Source organism: Haliaeetus albicilla, chromosome 16, assembly GCF_947461875.1.
Source record: "Haliaeetus albicilla chromosome 16, bHalAlb1.1, whole genome shotgun sequence".
In the NCBI taxonomy this organism is placed as follows: Eukaryota; Metazoa; Chordata; class Aves; order Accipitriformes; family Accipitridae; genus Haliaeetus; species Haliaeetus albicilla.
In genome coordinates this window covers 4,482,969-4,503,068 of record NC_091498.1, presented here as the reverse complement: position 1 = coordinate 4,503,068, position 20,100 = coordinate 4,482,969, and the positions used below count along the sequence as shown (strand labels likewise).

Sequence of the window (20,100 nt, the reverse complement as noted above, 5' to 3'; positions counted from 1 at the left end):
CGCAGGAAGGACGCTGCCACCCTGTACGGCGTGAGCTGGGCCTGTGGCACCTGGAAGCCACGGAGGGACTTCGAAACACACAGGCTCAGCCCAGCTCGGCGGGTGGGGACGCTGCTGAGGGGGGAAAAGCCTCTCAGCGAGGCCCCACTCGAGTAACTGAGACCCAGAGATGCGCCTCGCCCTCGCCACGGAGAGCCACCGCCCCTTATCCGCCCTTATATACCCTCCGCCGGGCCGGGATTGGCTACTAGCCGGGTGTTTGACAGCGCCTGATTGGTGGGGAAGCACATGCCCCTACCGTGGGATTGGCCAGGACTCACTGTTGGGGTTGAGGGGGGTGCTCTAGGGACCGCCCGGCCTGCAGGGGGCGCTGTGCCCACACCGGGCCCCGGCCCAGGCCCCGAGGCCCCGGCCCCGGGCGGGGCCTCGGGGCCTGGGCCGGGGCTGTGGAAAAGCCTCGGGGGGGATCCAGGCCGTACCCCCCCCCGATCTCATACACACCCCCCTCAAACACAAGGCTCAGGTCCCTCCAGCACGGAGGGTTCAAGGCTCCGGGTAAACAGCCGGTCCTGGTGTCCCCCACCGGCCCCTCAGCTCCGTTACCAAACCAGCCCCCAGAGCGGAGACGAGCCAAAGGCCTGTACGCCAGTCGCTTTTATTTCTCAGAACCTCGCTGCAGGCCGGCTTCCGAGCTGGGAAAGCTTTGGGGTTTCATTTAGAGGCCGAAGGGGAACGGGAGAACAGAGCAGAGGGAGGCAGGGAAGGAAGCGATGGCGGTACGCTGGCCGCTCCTCCATCCTGCGAGGGTCCGAGGAGGTGCTGGTGCAGGGGATGCCATTCTGGGGGTGTCGTCTTTGGGGTGGGGGTGCACAGTAGCCCCCTCTGGGTCAGCGCAGCCGCAAGAAGAAAGCCACAGCCAGCGCCAGGGTGAGGGAGAGGAGGAGTGGGCTGCCGCAGAGGGGGCTTACGTTGCTTGCGGCGGGGTGTGGAGCAGTGGGGGTGATAGTCGTGACCACAATCCCCTTGTCCGCCTGGCCAAGGGGCTGGAAAAGAAAACGAGAGAGTCAGGCATCGCTCCAAACCGGAGCGGACAGCAGCACGGGGTAGAAACCCCCCCCAAGACCCCTCAACCCAGCTACCCTGGGGGCAGAAAGGAGCCAAGGTCACCCCAGTGCCCACGCTGCCCCTTCCCAGGCAGGAAACACGGCCTCCTCTCCCCTGGCAGGTTCTCCTTCACACCACACACAGAAATTACCATTGGCTTCAGGGTTTTCCCGCCTCACTTCGTGGTCCTGTTTCTAGCCAGGGGCTTTTAGAAATTGGGGGGGGGGAAGGAGAAGAAGCTGGGGGTTGGTCTCTGGCCCTCAGATGGCTGTGAGGAAGTGGCTGGGGATGTGGTGACCCATGGGATGTGGGGTGCAGGAGCAGAGCTGGGAAACACCCATGCTGGAAGCGAGGGGGAGGAGGAAGAGGAGGGACCGCTGTCCCCCCAGGGTTTTGCAAGCAGGGACATTGCAGCCAGTGTGGGAAACGTAACACAGCTGGGATGGTGATTTCAGGGCAGTTTCCTTCCGTCTCTAAAGATCAACACCTTCCAAATTAAGGCACTGGCATGAATCGCTCTAGCCCTGGCTGTGCGGGACCACTCTCTCTGGGTTTTTGGTCCTTTCCTGGGACTCCCCATGTAAGTGGCTGTGCGTTACGCCTGTGAACAGGGACCGCAGCGACAAGCGCTGCCCTGGGCTGCTGGAAAAGGAACACCATTTCCCTCCATGAACCAGCCCCCACACTGGTTTGCACCACTCCTTGGGTCCCTCCGGAGCCAGTACAGGGCCCCAACGCCCAGCTCTACCTCCTCACAGGCACTCTTGTGCTATGAGGGTTTTTGGCTGGTTGGCCCAGCCACAGAGCAGGACTCCCAAAGCATAAATACACCCTGCGGAGCCAGCTGTGGTCACAGCTGTGTAGAGTTTGTGAGAGAAATAAGCATAAGCAAATCTGGCCCCATTATCAACACACTGTAGAAAAAAAAAAATCATCCCAACAGCTGTTCTGAATAGCATTACCCTCCCTGAAAACGCCAACACATTCATCCCTCCTACACCACGGTCCCCACCCAGGAGAGAGCCGACATCCACGGCACTCGGACCAAGTCTCCACGGAGCCTCCCAGCAGGAAGGAAAACAACCTCCAGCAGAGAGAGGTAAGAGGAAACCACACAGCCGTGTGCCCACCCAGTATCCCCACAGCCGTGTCCAGCATCTCCAGTGTCCCCGCAGCCATGCTCAGCATCCCCACATCAGGCACAGGCTGGGGGCCAGCATGCAGAGGAGAAGCTGCAAGATGGGGTGGAGAGCTAAGTGCAAAGGTTACAGATAGGAGTGATGGTCTTAAGTAAAAAAAAAAAAAAAGCTTTAAAAAAAGCAACGTATGGAAGTATTCAGAGCTTACAGACCACAGTGCAAAGCTCCTGGTAAGATAGCCAAGGATAAAGTAAAATAGAAAGTCAAATGCTCAATTTTACAGCTGAAGTTCAGCAGAAATTCTCCCACTGGTTGAACCCTACAGCCTCCCCAACTGCTGTCATGCCCACAGGACAGAGCTGGCTGGACACTCCGGCCTTTGCTGGGCCCCGCGCTGTGGGGTTTCTCTTACCATGCAGAGGACAAGCAGGGCGAGCAGTAGGAGCCCACAGGTGCGCTGCATGGTCAGGGCTTGACTTACAGTGTGCTGTGACACTTCCTCATCTGCTCGCAGTGATTGCAGTCAGAGGCTTTAAGTGCAGCGACGGCCCTGTCTCACCAATCACACTTTCCTTCCCTGCACCAGCCCCACCACCAAAAGGGCGATTTGGGGAAGCCGCATTCACTGCCAATGCTGCAAGGGAGAAAGTACAAGACATGGCATGGGGGATGTCCAGGCGGGGACAACACCGTACAGCCCTTTTAGCCCCACTTCTCCATCACCCGGCACAAGAGCAGCTCCTGCTCCCCGGGTTCCCCAGAACAGCCACACAGCCAGTCCTGAGTGGGACATCCTGGCTGCCATCTCCAGCAAAGGCAGCAAGCCCCTCGCCCTGCCTTTTTCCACATCACAAAATACCACCTGCAGCATGAAAACCCCCCAGGCTGAGCTCTGCACCTCCCCTGGGGCTCCCCATCCTGTGCCCCACACCCAGGAAGGCCTAATAGCGATTATGGGTTAAAAAAACCCCACTGGTTCACTGGGAGGGTTTGCAAATTGCAGCCAACGTTTCAACAAGGGCTCTGCGTTGCACCGCATAACAAACCTCCTTCCCTGCAACTCAGGGCAGAAGCTGTGTCCAAGCTGTCCCTCTGAATTTCCATTACACACCTGGGGTAGTCTGATCCAGGTAATGGATCAGGGAAGTGGCTTCCTTCCAACCCCCCAACATCCATCTCCTCACAGCAGATCTCTGAGCTCCCTCACCCAACTCGACTCAGCAGCAGGAAACAAAAGCGATCTGGTTAGAGATGGTTTGAAATGCGCCCAGCATATACACCGCTTGTCTGGTTTTGTGTTGCTGAAGTGCATCACAGCACAGTGAGCGCACCGGCAGCTGAAGGCTCCTCTGCAGCAAAGCTTCACCAAATTTAGTTCATTTTTGCACTTCATGTAATTGTCAAAATGAAAGTCTCATGGGGACAGCTGACGTCCCATAAAAGGTGCTAAAAATCAGCCTGTTCTGCTCCTCTCCAACAGGCGAGGCCAAGCTCTCTGGAGAGTAGAGCAGCACGGTGGCGGGTGGGACGGGGGATGCTCAGGGAAGGCTGGCTGGATGGTGGCAAGCACCGAGTGGAGTTCAGCGCATCAGCGAGGCAAAACGAGCGTGCGGTAGTGCCTGGGTGAGGGAAAGCATTGCTAAAAAATGGAGACGAAGCAGCGGAGGAAATCAGGAGCAGCTGTACAGTCTGTGATGCCTCGGGCCAGGCTCTGCCACAGAGCATGTCTACAGGCTGAAGCTAAGGGTGTGCAGAGGGTGGGTGAGGAAAGGAAGCATGGCTGCGTGTGGTGCTCCTGCACCTGGTCTCGCCCCAGCACCAGGAAACCTTTGAAGCACTCTGAAGTGAACAGAGGTTAAAAAAAAAAAAAAAAAAAAAAGAAAGCACACCGTTTTGCCAGCAGGTGTGCAGGGCAGAGAAGTGGCAGGCAGAACAGAGCCTGCCACCAGCCCGAGCCTCCCTCCTCAAGTGACAAACGGAGGAGGCTTCCCCCGGTTTATCCCTCCTCTCCTTCGGGGAGCAGCCGGCAGCGGAGGCCGCGAAGGCCCCGCCACGGGCCGGCAGGCCGGATCACCCGCAGCGCAGGCCGAGGTGGCCTCGGGGTAGCCCACCGAGGGGGCCGGGGAGCACCAGGAGAGCAGCCGGGACGTCTGCGGATCCCGTAGGGACCCTCGCAGGTCCCGGGGCCCGGCTCCCAGCCGGGGTCCCCCCGCCGGCGCCCTCCCGCCGTAGCCGTGGTCCCCCCTCGTCCCCTCGAGGGAAGGCGGCAGCGCGGTGCATGCTGGGATGTGTAGGCCTCCGGGGCTGCCTCGCCCGCCACGTGACCAGGGCTGAGCCAATCGCAGCGGCCCTGCGTCGCCGTGGCAACCGCTTGTAAACAAGATGGCGGCGGCGCGCTGAGGGCGGGGTGAGTGCTGCTCCAGCGGGGTTGGGGGGGAAATGGGGAAAACCCCCCGTGGTTTGGGAGCCCCCCCACACACACCGTGAGGGTCCCCCCCAAGACGCGGTCCTCTCCCCCGAGCACACGCCGGCGTGTCCCCAGCGCTGCCACCCACGTCGCCCCCCCCCCGGGCAGTACCCGGTTACCCCCGTTATTTTGAGCCCTTTTTTGCTAACGATCCCTCAAAAAGCTGATCGCTACCGGCCTTCCGGGGACTCACAGAGCTGCACATGACGGTGACAGGCTCAGAAACAACATCAGCTCGAATAAAACTCCCCAAATTTCTTACTTGCTGTCTCCTGGCCGACATCGGTCCCCAGCAGGTACCAGGGATATTAGTCAGTCATGTCTCGCACAGGTTCATATCGCATTTGCAGGGATATTAGTCAGTCATGTCTCGCACAGGTTCATATCGCGTTTGCGTTTCCTCAGTTTCAAGCAAAGGAAAGTTGCTTTCTGCAGCTGCAATGGCATCACAAGTGTCAGCTCTTTCACCCCGACGCAGCGGGCACCACTGCACCTCAACTCACCACGGTTTCACCCCCTGTGCTTTCAGACAGCACCCACAGATTGGAGCTCAAGGATTTTAACTGTTACTACAAGGCACACATTTAGTAGTATGAACACCCCACTCTGCCCAGAAAGCAAGTATATATGGACTGGGAAGATGGGCTGATGAGAGAAATGTACCATTCAGGGTTTTTTGGACAGCCTTTTCAGTTACATTTAAAAAAATTTTCCCATTAAGCAAATCCAAAGTTAATGAACCAATGTTTCATTTTTACATATTATCTCCTTTTATTTTTACTAAGAGGGCAGAGCTGTCCAAGTTCATTGCCTCCACTGGTAAGGCTTTTCTTACTGTCTACGCATTTTGCAATGATTGTAGCGCTCTCCTACACGTGTCCAAAATCAGATAAGTAACAAAAGGTTTCCACATCCTCAGCAAGCCCTAGAGCACATTAGAGCCTCATCTATTTTTACAGTTCCATTTTAGGTCACATCCTTCCTACTCGATCTTAGGGCAAAAACTCCCTTTGCACTCCCAGTGAAGTTTGCTGCTTCTCTTAATCCCAGAGTGCTGTGCTTTTTGTTAAAATAGCTCAATATTACCACTTTCTGGCTTGCTGGGCAGTGCAGGATGCTCTGTACAAGTACCATGGTCTTTTTCTGCTAGCCCCATTTTGTGTTCACTCTGCTGAGATTGTACCTTCCCTTTGGGTCCTGGCTCATAACAAGTGCCCACATACACTCGTTAGTCTTACGGGATTGAGTGGAGTGGGCCACCCTGCCTTCTTCTGCCCTCTCTTTCCCTCAGCATAACCCCAGTATTTCTTTACCTGCTTTTGAAGAAGTCTTATCCAAAACGCTGACCTGTTTTCTTTCTTTCATGCTCTTCGTGCCTCTTCTCAGAAGATGACAGCCTGTCTCCTAGGACAAAGAATCCAGTGCAAGGCAGTCTCCCCTCCTGCTCAAGGGGGACAACACTGAAAAAGAATATGCAGGGTAAAGTCCCTCAATGATTAGGGGGTTCTGGGCCATCACAGTTTCTCACTGACAGTTTGGTGGACTCAATACCCCAGGCCAGGGCTAATTCCTGTGGTCCACATCTCGCATACACAGTGTGCTGTCAGTGACACAGCCATCTCCCCACCAGTCAGGAGCCAAGGGATTTCTACTCAGTACGCCCAAAAGGTACCCTTGTCCTACCTGCTGTGGCAGAGCAGGAATTCTTGTGTGGGGTCCACTATGGTGCAGACAAGCCTCCAATACCAATCGCCATTTTAGAGAGGTAATACGTATTTGTGCTTTCAGGCGCAGCTCACACTGACATGGAGCTCATGTCCTCCATGATGCAAAAAGTCACTCTGTTGGAGCAAAAAATAGAGGAACAAGCACAAGAAATCCAGCTGAAGGTAAAAATACTGCCCCTTACTGAACGTGTTCTGTGCTCTGCTTTGATGGTTGAAGCCACAGTAGTGTTACACCTGCTTAGACCTAGTTTGGGCTAAAACAAGTTAATCTATAGCCTGCTTTGTTAATTACACAAACAAGCCTTCGCAAAGCAACAGAGCAATTTTATCAGTCCTTGGGGTGGGAGAGTGGACAGCCCCTACCGTGACTTCTTAAAGTAAAGACTCTCAGCACCCTTTCACTGATATCATTAGCTGTTTAGCTTCAGACATTTCTTTTCTTCCTTTTGCTTTCTGAAACAACAGCTGCTCATACAGCAGACTCATCCTGGAGCAGACCACTTTGCATGACTGCAGCTTAGAATAAATACTACCCCCCCCCCCTTTTTTTTTTTTAAAGACGTGCCTGCAGAAATGCTGGTTGCATTTCTAGATCAGCCACTTAGTGCATGCAGGTCAGAACATGAGCTGTGCCTGAGCAGGAGGCACAGGGGCAGGAGTCTGTGTGTTTGCCTACAGCTCTTGGGCAGACAGAGGAGGGGGAGATAGGTCAGTGTGTCCCTCATCTATTCTTGGAGCAGTGTATTTATATCCCAGCCCTCATTTGAGTCTAAGATATTTGCGAGGTGATACAGCCTTTCCGACCCTTATTTTGCCTGTCTCTAAGTGGCATGAGAGTATGTGCACCACTGACTCACCTAGCCAGGACTAATTGTGCAAACTGTGCCTCAGGGTCCTGAAGGCCAAGGAACTAAACGAGGTCATTATTTGTTCTGGTCCTGAAGGACAGGAGGATTGCTGAACTTGAAGAGAAGATGAAGGCTATTCAGAAAGGAGAAGGTAAAAATTATTCTACCCTTGACACCTTGCTCCTACCTGTGGGAGAGCTACAGAGCTCCTGGTACTGCAACAGAGCAGGCTTGGAGACCTCCTCTCTGAGCCATCCTTGCCTTAAAAGCCCAAAAGCCTCTTTGGTGAGTGGTATCAGTTAGACACACATGGTACTGTTTGCCAAAGCAGATCCACGCTTTGTATGTGCATCTGTTACTCGGCTTTTCTGGTGTTGTAGAAAACATTATTTCCTGACCTATTTTCTACGGGTTACTACGTTTCCATGAGTATAGACCAACCACACAGATACATGAGGATGGTTAGATGGTTAGAAAAAAAGAACAGTAAATACCACAGAGTTCAAACAGGCTGGAAAAACAGAGCTACTAAGCGAAACCAAAAATCTACCTGGAGTCTCAAACAGTATTATAGGTCCAGGCTCACTTGTCCTGTAAGGCAGTCTAACTCTAAATTGAACCCAGCTTTGAGTGAGTCACAGAAGATCTTTCCCCCCATTCAGTTACTTGGAATCCAGCAGCTCTCCATCTGAGCACAGACACATTTCCTACATAGGCTGAACTACCTTGTAAGCGTGAAGCTGTGGTGAATTCTCCATTTCCTGAGCAGAGAACAAGAATATGCCTGTCAAACCACAAACATATGTTTTGTACCTCATCATGCATTGTTCTAGCCATTTAGTCTAGGTTTCTGGATCCAGCTTTAGTGGACACCTGCTCATTTTTTTAATAGGTCCCTTAAGACTGAGTAAGTCAAGCAATTCTCATTGTATAATTGCAAACAGCACCACTCACATCAGCTTACCGCAGCATAAAACTTCACCAGTATCATTCACAACTATCTTTAGTCTGTCAGCATCTTTATCGAACTGCTGCAGGTTGAATTGTCAGGGACCAGCATGCAGAGCTCATGTTCAGCTCCTGTGTCGTATGGGCTTGAGTTCACTTTCGGTACAGGCAGGTACTGCTGGGGCATTTGCAATGTGTGACACACGTTATCTATAGCTCTTCTTTAAGGCTGTACATACAAAACCGAAGTCTTCCCTTTCAGATGCTCCTGACTCATCCACAGCAGAGGAACTGGAAATTAGGTGCCTTCAGCTGCAGACCCAGGTCTGGGAGATGGAGGTGAGACACCTGCTTCACTTGCCCAAAGCCATCTACACCTTTGGTTTGAGATCATTGCAGTCCCAGGCTGCTTAGTCTTTTTCAAGCCGCCACTTTGATCATCACAATTCTTCACTTCACCCCTCTGAAAAGAAAGAACAGGTTGGATGCGAGCTACAGGGCAGTAGGAGTTTTTTTAATACAAACATTTGTGCCTCCTGCAAGCCTCTTCATTTTGATTTCTAGGACTGTAGAAATACTCTTTGCATCTACTACAGTCTTGGGAGATTACTGTGTCACTACAGATACTTTCACTCTCCCTTTTGCCTACTACTAGTGAGCTGCTACTACAACCCTGCCAATGAGTTTGTCTGTCTGCCAGGGCCAAAGAGCCCCAAGACAAACCTTCTCTTTCACCTCCCCTTCTACTTCTAACGGTCACAGCTGACCACTCTCAGGCTTCCATTTCTAGTTTTCTGAAGCTCTGGTCTACAACTTTCCTCATACAGCAGTTTCTAAATGACTATGGGCTGATTTGGGTTGGAGAGAGACATGAACAGCTGGAAGATTTAGAATCACTCAACGACAAAGAAGAGTGGCCAGCAAGGACCCTCTGGAAGCCAGGTAAAGCACCAGCACTCTTTGCTGAAGCAGCTATCTTAGCTCCTGCTGCATGCTTAGAGAAGGTATGATACTCCCTAGAGCAGATAAGCGTCAAAGACCCAGAATTTGGGTCTTCAGAATCTGGGATCCTGTGCTGAGGTCTTCACATCAGTCCACCTCAGGGACAGAGACATGGAGCAATTTAACAGGAGCTAAGCCAGGCAGAACGTTGGTATTTTATATACCTGTATTTTGTAAGCCCTGTCTAGGAGAAGAGGAGAGAACCCAATGTCTCACCCATTTGGAAGGATACCCTCACAGCAGCTGCTTCCTGAAGAGTTTACATACCCTAAACGTTTGAAGCTTGACTGCTCTAATAACATTGACGTAAAATGGGTGGAAAATGGAATCAGATGCTTTGTGTATATAGTAGCTGTAGTAACTTACCCATATTGTCTGGCTCTATCAGAGAGTATTGTTTGCCTTTCCTCCCAACCACCATGTGAGTGGTTTAATTGAGACCTGATTGTTCTGTATGTGGTCCAAGCATATTTGGCAATGGCTTCTTAGGAAGTGGTAACAGAGAAAAGAAGAGTAATACTTGGGCTGTACAGCCAATGCTGCTTCCTAACCAGCATGCAAATTTTAGCTAACTAATTCTTCCCTCCCTGAGATGCAGGAGGGGAGAAGATGGAGGAGGCAGTCGAAATAATTGTTTTCAGCTCACCTTTTAAACACGGTATTTCCTCCACCCTCATCACATCGTAAAAAAGTGGAACAGAAACGACCAAAAGATTTAGCTCTGCCTACATCTCTTCTTTCCTCTTCTGATTTCACTTTTCTGTCCCATCACAACTCTTTTACTGCTTCACCCTACCACCCTCCTCAAGCACCCCGATAAACAGCCTCAGCAGTGCCCTAGCAAGAGTGAGGAATCTACTGGTGGCAAGGAGCAGGCAGCCGGTTGCATTTACACTGGCATTTTTCTTCAGCAAGCCTGCCCTGATCCATTTATCCAATTTAGTTCATCCAACTAGTTAAGTCCCTCACTTTGCGCATTTTACAGCACCACATTAAGGGACAACACAACACTTCTGAAATTACAACCAAAGACCAGGAGCTGAGCGTGGTCTCCAAACTGCTGGCTGCATGGTAGCTGGCTCTGGTGTTACATTAGCTTGTAGCAACAGGGCTGTTTCCCTGCTGCCCTGCCCTTGTGGTTTTTGCACACACCCATGTAAACCTGGCAGCACTGCACCACAGCAGCAGCGTTGCACCATGCTTTGCAAAAGCGTGAAAGGCAAAGCATGGAGAGGCAGCACAGACAGCCCAAAAATGTTAGGACTCAAATGCACCTCAAATTCACACAAAGGTGAAAGCTGCTTAGCTGGCATCCCCTTCCCCCTGTAACTGTGCTCCCTCTGCCACAGGTGAAGCAGTTGTTTCCAAACACCAGATTGATTTTGATTTAATCTTGGAAAACGTGAAGGATTTGAATGTGCTGGCTGGAGAAGGCATTTCTCAAATCGAGCACACGCCTGGGGGTGCTCGGCTGAGACAGCCAGAACCCCTCCCTCTTACGCTGTATCAAAATGGGATGGTCATGTTCAACGGACCCTTTCGGCCCTATGAGGACCCATCCACACAGGTATGGAAAGGTCTGTAGAGGAATTAGACTTAGAGCCATCCTCTTATCATTCACTAAGCCTCAGAAAAGGGCATGTGTAGGAATAGGGCTTGTGACCTCATCCGAGTCCTAAAAAGGAGCAGCTATTGAGAACTCTAGCTTCTCACTTGTATTCCCATGGTGCCTTTAAAGACCAGTATGTCTTTGTGTAGTAATTTTTAGAGATGGAGATTCTGGGTCTTTTATGCAGACTTTTCTGCATGGGAATAACAACACAAATAGGAGCAGCCCAGAAGGAATATATCAGTCAGATAGGAAGTCTGAGGTATGACCATGAGCTGTCATTTTGTTTCAGCAATGCCTGCAGGATATTATGGATGGCTATTTCCCTTCAGAGTTGCAGATGCGCTACCCAGATGGCATCCCTTTGCAGGTAAGCATTGCAAAACCCTATTCATCAGCTTTTTGGAAGAAATGGCTCTCTTGCTTCCCAAGAAAATTGTTCAGTTTTTTTTCACCAATCTGCTGGATGCTCCCCACAGCAAATTAAGTTTGAGGTTTCTGAACACAGCATACTCGCAGCTTAATTCTGTGCATGTGTGTCTCGGGGAAAGGGTGGCTGGGAGCACACCTGCTAGAGCCGTTACAGGAAATGAGTGATTCGGCATTAGGACTGAATGGTTTCTCTGCCTCAGCGGATCTTGTCTTGGAACAAGAGACTTCTAAGAGCATAGCAGGCTTTGTAGAAGAGAGGTGTGTGCAGCATTTGAAGAGCTGTGTAACAAAAAGGAGGAAAAAGTTCTCAAACAGTTCCCCTGGAAAAGCTTTTAAAAACAGATTGAACAAGGAGGATGTCAGAGTTTATTTTGCCACAATTTTTTTGATTTGGCTACCTGAGGTTCTTTTGGACCCCATTTTTTGATTTCTCAGAAACAGCAAAAAGCCAAGGCCACATTTTCAGGCAGAAAGCAGGCAGAGAGCCTCGGAGGACTCTAATCTAGGTCTTCAGGTGCATCTGAAATGTAAGCAGGCACAACCAGAGGGGTGCACCTACCCACTGCCACAAAGAAAGCAGGGCACAACTGCACGGGTGAGTATGAGGTTAGGACAGCCAGAGTGAGCTGGTAGGTGTGGCAGTTAGAAAGTCAGGTGGAAGAAGAAGGATTGTGCAAGGCTCTAGGGGTTGTTGTTCTCTATAATCTGTGCATAGCTGGCCACATCTGGAAGCCACAGGACAGTACAGTAACCTGGAGTAAATACGGACACAGAGCACATCCACCTGAGATATGGCCAGCCAGGTGTAAGAGAAACATAAGTGGAACCCAGACAGAAAGACTACCCCTATTTATGCAGCTTTCCCCACTGCTGGGGGCCTCAGGCTAGCACACTGCCTTCCTTGGTTTGTTAGAGCCATCTGACAGTCCCCACTGCAGCTTCTTACTGCCAAATCCCTCTCCATCCCTAGCCTGCTGCTTTCACATCACATTCCACCTGGAGAGCATTCTCAAGTGTGGAAGCAGACACGGAGGAAAGGTCAGGGCCAAGTACATTTCTTACAACTCATGGAAAGGAGCAGCTGCCCAGTGCCTGTTGAGATGGATAAACAACTGCCCTGTGGTCTGGGTGGGCCATCCTGGGGACTTGAGGGATTCACCAGGACTTGCTTTGTTAGAGAGCCTATAGGAGCTGAAAATGCATTTCATTGAGTTTAGACAGCTGGCTCAGCTTCCAAGGAAGCAGCTCTCTTGGTTTCATTTGGGGTTTACAACTCTTGGTTGTCATTGCTGCGGTTTATCGTGCTCTAATGCAGTGAGAACCAGCTTGTGCAAGAGTCAGATTTGCTTATGGCGTTTGGCCTTAATTCAACAGGTCACTGACAGAAGGGATGTGGTATTTCGGGAGAGGGACCTTCCAGGGAGTTTTCCTGGGCACGGCCAAGTTGTTGGCCATTCAAAATCAAATGAGGTGCAAGAAACCACCAAGATCCCAGGTAAATTCTTAGACCTGCCTCAGAAATGCAGTTAACTCCCAAAGAGGAGAATCAAAACCTTACCGGGGCAGTCCAGCTGGTAGGAGGGGAACGCCTAGGGTCCGAGCGAGGAAGGCAACACCTCTGGGTCAGAGCCCTGTGCTTGTAGCCCCAGTGTTGCTTCAGGAGCTGGGAGCCAGGCAGCACACATGGTGTCCTCTCATCATTAAATCCTCCTAAAGAATGAGACATGACAAATAATAAAAGACCAGAAGATCAGCTGGTTTCCAAAAACATATCTGCCCTGTGCATTTCTGAAAGGCCAAGCTCCTTCTAGCTTCACCTTTATCAGCAAAGGATGCTGAGGGAACCCAGCAGATCTTGGGGGAGTAGCTTGCAAACAACCTTCAGTTCGCCTACAAGCTCGCTCTGTAAAGGCAGACACCTTCAAGCCAGACTGATCTTGACTGTACCAAATATGGGATGATTTCTCTTCAGACTTTTGTAAGAGAATATGAGACATAAGGTCAGGCCACAGATTCCTCATTTTGCTTCTAGGCTCTAGCAGTCTGTGTAAGCAATACCTGTCAGTGTTGGAAAGTCAAATGCAGTCAGTCATATAGACAGAAAATAGTGGGTTTGTGCATGCATAACTAACCCAAACGTGTGCATTGCCCATCAGCAACATCTTCCTATTTATATAGAACTGTACTAGTTGCTCATTCATCTCAAGGCCATTCACAAACAGAAGCTGTACTAAATGTTTCCTTTATCCAAGTAGTAAAAAAATGTAATTGCCTAGTGCCACCACAGAAAAAGGAATGAACACCTACAAATACACCCTCACAAGATGAAAAATTTTCCAAGTCTGTAAAAATTGTCATAGGTTTAGTTTTTCCTGTTCACAGCAGGGCTAACCAGGTTTCTGCCTGTTGTGCCTCCCAGCTGTGTGCTGAACAGGCTGCACAGTTGCTCACTGTTGACGTTGACAATCAAACATTTAGTGGGCCAGAAAGTGGGACAAGCTTCAATGGGGGAGACTGAGGACCAGTCTCAGCCTAGCTAGGGGAGGTTAGAGCTCTCCCTGTCGGCAGTTGCGCTCTCTCATTTCACCAAAACAGCCTGTTCTGGGGGAAAATTGTTTGTCAAAAGGTCACACATGGACACATCTCCCCTCTGCTCTACCAGGTCCCAAACTCTCCGTGGAGCAGTTTCTCAACAAGCTTTCTAAGTCCTCGAAACATGGAGAAGCGATCAGTGTCCGAGATTCAGCCAGAGCAGCGCAGCAGGTATGAGTGGACCCCTCAAACACCCACAGGATGAGGCCAGCAGTGATTCCCTGGGCTCAGCACCCTGCACAGCACTGGCACCCCCTCCTTGGGCCTCTCTCGGCTCTGCATAACCCAGAGAGGCTCCACCAGAGCACACGTGGCACTTTGGCACCTGCTCCTGGGCTTTCCTGGCACTGGTTGCTCTCTGTGCAGAGCAGGCAGTGATGATGCTCACCTGGTTTGGTTTCAGGGCTCTGATGGGGTGCGGAGCAGCAAAGAGATCCTGATGGAGACACCCAGGCTGTCTGCCCTGGAGAGGTACAGGCACAGCCCCTCCATCCCTGCCCTGTCAGGCGCTCATCTTCCTCCTGTTTCATCACTAAAGGTTTATTTCAGGGCTTTCAGTTGAGGAAGTAAATGGACTTGCCCCTTCTATCTTATACCTTAGGAATAATTAGAAAAAAAAGTCTCAGTTTCATTTTTGGGAAGACCACTGAATTGTTCATCATGAACCTGCCATCTTTTACATCTCTAACAAAAACTTAGGCTGTTCAAAATGTTACCTACTTATTGCTGTGAAATACTTTTCCCAAGAGCAAGCCAAGGCCTAAGAGTTTGAAACCATCTAAAAAGCTGTTTGTGGTCATGTTAAATGGGAGAATCCCTCCAGGAAATTGATGCCCGAGTGGGAGGTCACACTATCAACACTTTTCAACTCATAGTCTTCTGGCAAGACAAGACCCAAATAACTAATGAAAAAAAAACCCCAAGCAGATTATTTTTAATCAAAAAAGTAGGGCAAAGTACTTACCAGACAGCCCTGATCTAAAACGAAAAAGCTAAAAAAGGTCAGCAACCCTCTTTCCAAGGCACCTTTAAGCAGTGAAAGCAAAGCAGTGGTTTTGGCCTGTGGGTTGGTCTGCTTGCCCACAGTCAGATGGGGCCTTGTACATCTCGAGGACATTTCCAAACATAAAACACCTCTCCCCCGTTCGGATCACCCTGGCAGCCCAGAGGCTCTGCCCATTGAGTGGAGCTCACAGGCTCTCCCCCATTTGGATCACCCTGGCAGCCCAGAGGCTCTGCCCATTGAGTGCAGCTCAGAGCCCTCACTCCTCAGCTGATGAGGTTTTCTAACTCCAGGGTGAAGACAGCTGAAGAGGCTGAAGGTTCTGCCCCTGATATCTGCACTCTCCGCATCAAATCTGAGAGTGGGGAGCAGACGTACATCATAAAGATGCTCTTCACAGAGACCATAGGGGACCTGCGCCAACACCTCGCCCACGCCAGGTAGGCCTAGGACTTCCTCCCCTCCTCGCTCTCCACCCGGCTCTGTAGAGCCCCAGGGAAGGTTTTTTGGCTGCCGCTGGAGGCCCTGGTATTGTATTTCAAACAGATCAGCCTGACCTGGGCAGGGCTGAGGGTTACAGTCCCAGCCCCAGGAGCTGCTTGGCACGCTCTGCTGCTTTGGCTCCACAACCAGAGACGCTCTCTGGGCAGCACTGCCAGGGTCACACCTTTGCCAAAAAGCTGCCACAGCAGCAGAGTTAAATCTCTTTTGTCCTCTTGGAATTGCTGTCCGACCCAGGTCCATTCACTGCCCTTGCCTCCTTCCAGCTGCTCAGCAGCACTCACCTGACTATTGCCACCGTTCCCAAGGTGTTGGTGTGGCCTGGAAGCTGAGCTGCAGCCTTCAGCTTGGCTGATGGATCCGCTGCTGGACAAACACCACCCTTTGCTCAGCCAGCTCTGTATCCCAACGCATTTAATGCTGCCCAAGTGCTTGCACATCCCTATGGGGACAGTTCCAGATGGCTGAGGGAACCCCTTTGCTCTCCCCTCTTCCTGCTCCTGTTGCAGGCCGCAGGTCTGGCCTTGGTCTGAGCCCACGATGAGCTCACCGCTGTTGGGATGCAAGAACCTCCTTCCTCACTGCAGCTGTGCAGCCTGGAATGGCCGCTCTGTGCCTGGCTGTTTGCAGTTTGGGCGGGAAGTCCTTTTTTCTGCTTGGCCTGTGCTTGTAAAAGTCTCTCCCTTCTGCTCTTACATAATCACAGCTGGATCAGCCAGAGCATCTCAGTAAAACCTTGGGGGATCCTGAGTGTAGGAAACATTGTGCTGTTCTTTCCTAGGGGTGGAGACTCCGACTCATATGAGATCATCAGTACCTTTCCCCAGCGGGTGTACACAGACAACTCCAGGAGCCTGCAGGAATGTGGCCTGATCCCCAACGTCTCCTTGCTGCTGCGGAGAAGAGACCCCTCCCAACAAGAGGGGACAGGGCTGCAAACAGCTTAACAGCTCCTAGCAAGAGCTGCTCGCTCCAAGCTCTGCAAGAGGAAGGAGCTGCCTTGCACAGTTAGCTGTTATAAACCTCCCCTGGCTGGGAAGAGAGAAGAGGGGTGTCTTTCCAGATGTAGTTTCATTGCGCCGTTACCTGGGACAGAGAGAAGAGCTCAGAGGCAGCGGTTTGGCCTCTCCCTTTGGCAGAAGGTGCCAGGCGCAGTCCTACTGCCTCGCGGGTGGATGTTTTTTTCCCCCAAGACAGGTGGGCTTCCAACACTGGGGGGGCACGTTTCTGTCAGCTCAAACCCCCAGCCTCGTTTCTTATCTCTGCTGAAGGTTACACAGGCTGATCCCTACTCAGGGAAGGCCGCCAGCTTTACACTGGTACTGGGCAGTTGCTTAGCTGGGCTCAGGGATTCTCTATAGCAGCAGGACAGACAAACAGCCAGGGTCCATTTGCTTTCCACACACAGCTGCTCCCCAGAGATTTCAACAGCACTTAAACCACAAGAGAAACAGGCTCAATTATATGGTCCCTGGTGAAGCTAAACCAAAGGGCCTTGAGCCACTGCAATGCTGGGACTGAGCCAGACCCATCTCAGCCAGGAGATCCTGCTACTGGGTTTCCTGTACGTGAACAACTCCTTCCCTTGGACAGCCCCCAGCTCCAGCGGGGCCCAGGCTTGAAGCCACACCGAGCCTGCCTGCCACAGCCCCAAGCTGCCAGCCTCCCTCCCTCCCTCAGCAGCCTGCTGCAGCGGGGAGCTGGATGCTGCAACAGGACACCATGTCATTGGAGAAGAGCATAATCCCTTCGCTGCTTCTCTGCTGAAGCCCCAGTAAAGCATCTTCCTCCCTCTCCTGTGGGCTAGAGCTGTGCTTTGCAGGCCCCTTTCCCCAGCACATTCTTCCTGTTTCAGCTGTGACAAGCTCCCACTTGACTCCCAGCTGACGACACTCCCACTTGTGCAAGGCAGCGCCTTCTGGCAGGTTCCCTTTTAGCAGAGACCCAGCCCTCATTAAAGGCTCCTAATAAACTGCAACATTTATTTAAGTTGCAGTTTCCACTTCCATTAAGATTTCAAAGGCACAGTTGCTGTGGAAAGGGGGCAGGCTGCCCAGAGCATTTCCCGGACCCCTCCAACCAGAGCTGGACCCTGCACAACTCAAATACAGGAAGCACCACTAATGTCACACAAACCAGCCGTTTCCACGGGCTCCCCATGACCGGTGACTCAATCCCCGCAGCTCTAAGTTAGTTTCCTCCTTTTTCCACCTATAGCAGATACAGGAGCGTACAGGGGACTCTCGTATAGGGTAGCCTCTGACCAGGTAAACTTTGTGCCAGGGGTTTGTTTTTTTTGCTTGCGTGTCTGGATGAAGCTGTCCCTCCCCCAGGCTGCCATTCTTACCATGCAGAGGAGAGGAATGCTTGAGAGAGGTACCTGTCACTACCGCACTGTAGGATATTCAGACAAGTCCTGTGAGCCTTTGATTGGCGGCAACAATCTAAGGTGTTAAGATCTTTGTGTCAGGCTGCAGCAGTGAGTACAACTGACTCAGCTTCTCTGAGCTGGAAATGACTCAGAATCATTATGTAGGGTGACGTTTAACCTGTAGTCAAAATAAAACCAAATTTAAAAGAAACCCACGCGTACCGATGTGAAAGGTACAGTAACATTTAATAGCATCTCGGAAGACAACACTGGTTATAAACTTGCTTTTTGGCAGGAAAACAAAATGCACTTGGTCCGGGTTGCAAAAAAGCCCACTCAAAGAGGAGAGATAAGACAGCTGGAGCATCAGCTGTTCCGGAGCAGCCCTGAGCCATTAACGCTCACAAGGGAGCCCTGGCACCACATCGCGGCGGAGGGCAGACAGAGCAGCCCAGGTCCCACTTCTAGGCCCATCCATCCCCCCAGACAACCTGCTGAGCGACACCGGCCTTCGCCTCCAGCCCCAGCCTTCTCGGCGGTGGGTGGTCAGACCCCAGCTTTGTGCAGTATTTTTGCGTTAAATTAAAACAAACAAACAAAAAAATCGACTTAGTTGCCATAATCTCTGCAGTTGAGATGAAAAAAAAAAAAGAAAAAAAAAAGTAGTGAGGCAGCAGGATTTACAATTTTAACAGCAGCTGGTAGAAGTGGGAAGTAACATGCAACCCTAAGCCCTTCCCTCCTGAAGCAGAAGCTCTCCCTGCAGAGGAGAGGGCTGACGGACGGCTGCACTTCGCACAGCCCCAGAGGCTTTGCTGTTTACAGAGGCACTGGAAGCTGCGGTGTGAGCCAGGCCCAGCTTTGTTCAAAGGCCGTGCGCAGCGAGCGTCAGACTTTCTTTGGATCCCTCTGAGATGATATCAGGGTTAGGCAGGAGGGAATTGTAGGCAGCTGCAATGAGTAGTTTTGGTCATGGGTTTCCCGGTGCTGGGATACAAGTCGCGGTGCCAGGATAGCGCTGACAACCTGGAAGTGAAGGTGGTTGGAGATGAGGGTGCTCAGGAATGCAGGTAGAGTCCAGGACAGGAGGGGAGCCCGGGGCTCAGGCCAGCTTCAGGAACTCCTGCAGGGTGTTTTGCTCCACCGCTTCCACAAAGAGCTCGTAGTCCTGCAGGGAAAAGCCACACGGTTGCTCACAAGGCAAGGGTGAGCTGTATTCTCCCGCCAGTCAGGCGGTGCGGGGTCCCCCCTGAGCACACAGCACAAACTGGTTCACAGCGCTGGTGCCAGTCAGTCGAGTGGAGGATGACAGGGCGAAGCAGGGACAGCCCTGCACAGTGCAGCCCCCTCTCCCCGCCCACGGGTCACCCAGAGCTCCCCTGCACAGGTCCCATTTTTTGCAAGCCATCATGCTCCAAATGCCCGTTAACCCCAGCAGCACTTTGTCTGTGCATCTTACAAGAGATGCCTTTTGAAAGGCATCTTGACATCATTCATAGCAAAAACAAGGGGATGGGATTATTGCCCACTGCTCAACCTCCGTGGTGCTTATCCCCCGCGCAGAGCACGAGCCTTACCCCGCAGTAGTGATCTCCATTGACAATCTGGGGCGGGATGGCTTTGGGATTGCCTGCCTTCGCCCTCATCTCCTCCCGGAGAGCGTTATCCTGGGAGATATCCACCAGCTCGTACTTGATGTTTTTCCCATCGAGGATTCTGGTTACTTCGCTCTGTTGGGATTTGATCTGGAACCCGGGCGGGAAAGGCAGGTTATGGGGAGCTGGAGAGGAGCCCGAAGGGCCGGCACCCACCCCTGCGTGCCAGCCACGCTCAGCACAGCGCTCACGGAGCGACCGCTCTTTACGGGCCACGGTCCAGACCCCACCTGGCCACGGACGGGGCTCGGTCCCGCGTGGGGGGGGGACGGGACACCCAGCACGGCGGGATGGCTTCGGGGGAAGAAGGGGACGGCGCAGCGTGAGCAGAGGAAGGGGCATCTGGGATGGGGCGGGGGCTTCGCAGCTCCACGGGGAAGAGACGCCCACCCCAGGGAAGAAAGAAGGTCCCCCGGGACACCCAGCCCTGCCCCGCCGGAGCCCGGATCCCCGCCGCGGCCCACCGCTCACCTCCCGGGAGCCGGTCACCGAGGTGCTGTAGACCTTGAGGGTGCTCATGCTGCGATCGCGGCCGCTCCCCTGCGCTCAGCCCGGCGGAGGGAGGCTCGGAGGGAGGGAACGGGCGGACCCGCCGCCGCCCGGCATGTGACTGCGGGGACCAATGGGGCCGGCGGGCCCGGGCATGCGGCGTCGGCGGGGCCCGGCCCGGGCAGCCCGCCCCCATCCGTACGGGACCGCTTT

At 52.4% G+C, this 20,100-nt stretch overlaps 2 protein-coding genes and 2 long non-coding RNA genes across 5 annotated transcripts; 1 reads left to right on the top strand and 3 right to left on the bottom strand.

The window, feature by feature from the left end:
* Window positions 1-641: 641 nt before the first annotated feature.
* Window positions 642-5,058, bottom strand: LOC138689223 (uncharacterized). Its single transcript, XR_011328053.1, has 3 exons — window positions 4,973-5,058; window positions 2,656-2,877; window positions 642-1,043 (listed from the first exon to the last, which is right to left on the bottom strand). It is a non-coding gene; the product is annotated as an uncharacterized lncRNA (long non-coding RNA).
* Window positions 5,058-15,066, bottom strand: LOC138689224 (uncharacterized). 2 transcript variants are annotated; one of them, XR_011328054.1, is made up of 6 exons: window positions 14,257-15,066; window positions 12,835-12,986; window positions 11,413-11,555; window positions 6,394-8,696; window positions 6,058-6,170; window positions 5,058-5,145 (listed from the first exon to the last, which is right to left on the bottom strand). It is a non-coding gene; the product is annotated as an uncharacterized lncRNA (long non-coding RNA). The 2 variants fall into 2 exon arrangements; XR_011328055.1 differs by lacking the exons at window positions 11,413-11,555; window positions 12,835-12,986; window positions 14,257-15,066 and adding an exon at window positions 10,949-11,262.
* On the top strand, window positions 6,102-16,418 carry UBXN11 (UBX domain protein 11). Its single transcript, XM_009928035.2, has 12 exons — window positions 6,102-6,189; window positions 6,499-6,599; window positions 7,382-7,436; window positions 8,496-8,572; window positions 9,061-9,175; window positions 10,585-10,802; window positions 11,137-11,214; window positions 12,651-12,771; window positions 13,939-14,039; window positions 14,272-14,339; window positions 15,165-15,311; window positions 16,154-16,418. The coding sequence occupies exons 1-12, from the start codon at window positions 6,183-6,185 to the stop codon at window positions 16,317-16,319; spliced, it is 1,254 nt and encodes a 417-aa protein (XP_009926337.2). The 5' UTR covers window positions 6,102-6,182; the 3' UTR covers window positions 16,320-16,418.
* A 1,552-nt stretch (window positions 16,419-17,970) lies between these two features.
* Window positions 17,971-20,064, bottom strand: SH3BGRL3 (SH3 domain binding glutamate rich protein like 3). Its single transcript, XM_069803210.1, has 3 exons — window positions 19,870-20,064; window positions 19,321-19,488; window positions 17,971-18,911 (listed from the first exon to the last, which is right to left on the bottom strand). Exons 1-3 carry the CDS (start codon window positions 19,915-19,917, stop codon window positions 18,846-18,848), a joined length of 282 nt encoding a protein of 93 aa, XP_069659311.1. The 5' UTR covers window positions 19,918-20,064; the 3' UTR covers window positions 17,971-18,845.
* Between the last annotated feature and the right edge of the window lie 36 nt (window positions 20,065-20,100).

Coding starts and splice junctions, on each gene's coding strand:
- SH3BGRL3 (XM_069803210.1), bottom strand. CDS start 19,917: ATGAGCACCCTCAAGGTCTACAGCACCTCGGTGACCGGCTCCCGGGAG. Junction 19,489..19,869: donor CGGTGACCGGCTCCCGGGAG/GTGAGCGGTGGG, acceptor CCCGGGTTCCAG/ATCAAATCCCAACAGAGCGA. Junction 18,912..19,320: donor ATGGAGATCACTACTGCGGG/GTAAGGCTCGTG, acceptor TTTTCCCTGCAG/GACTACGAGCTCTTTGTGGA.
- UBXN11 (XM_009928035.2), top strand. Junction 6,600..7,381: donor CACAAGAAATCCAGCTGAAG/GTAAAAATACTG, acceptor CTGGTCCTGAAG/GACAGGAGGATTGCTGAACT. Junction 7,437..8,495: donor GGCTATTCAGAAAGGAGAAG/GTAAAAATTATT, acceptor CTTCCCTTTCAG/ATGCTCCTGACTCATCCACA.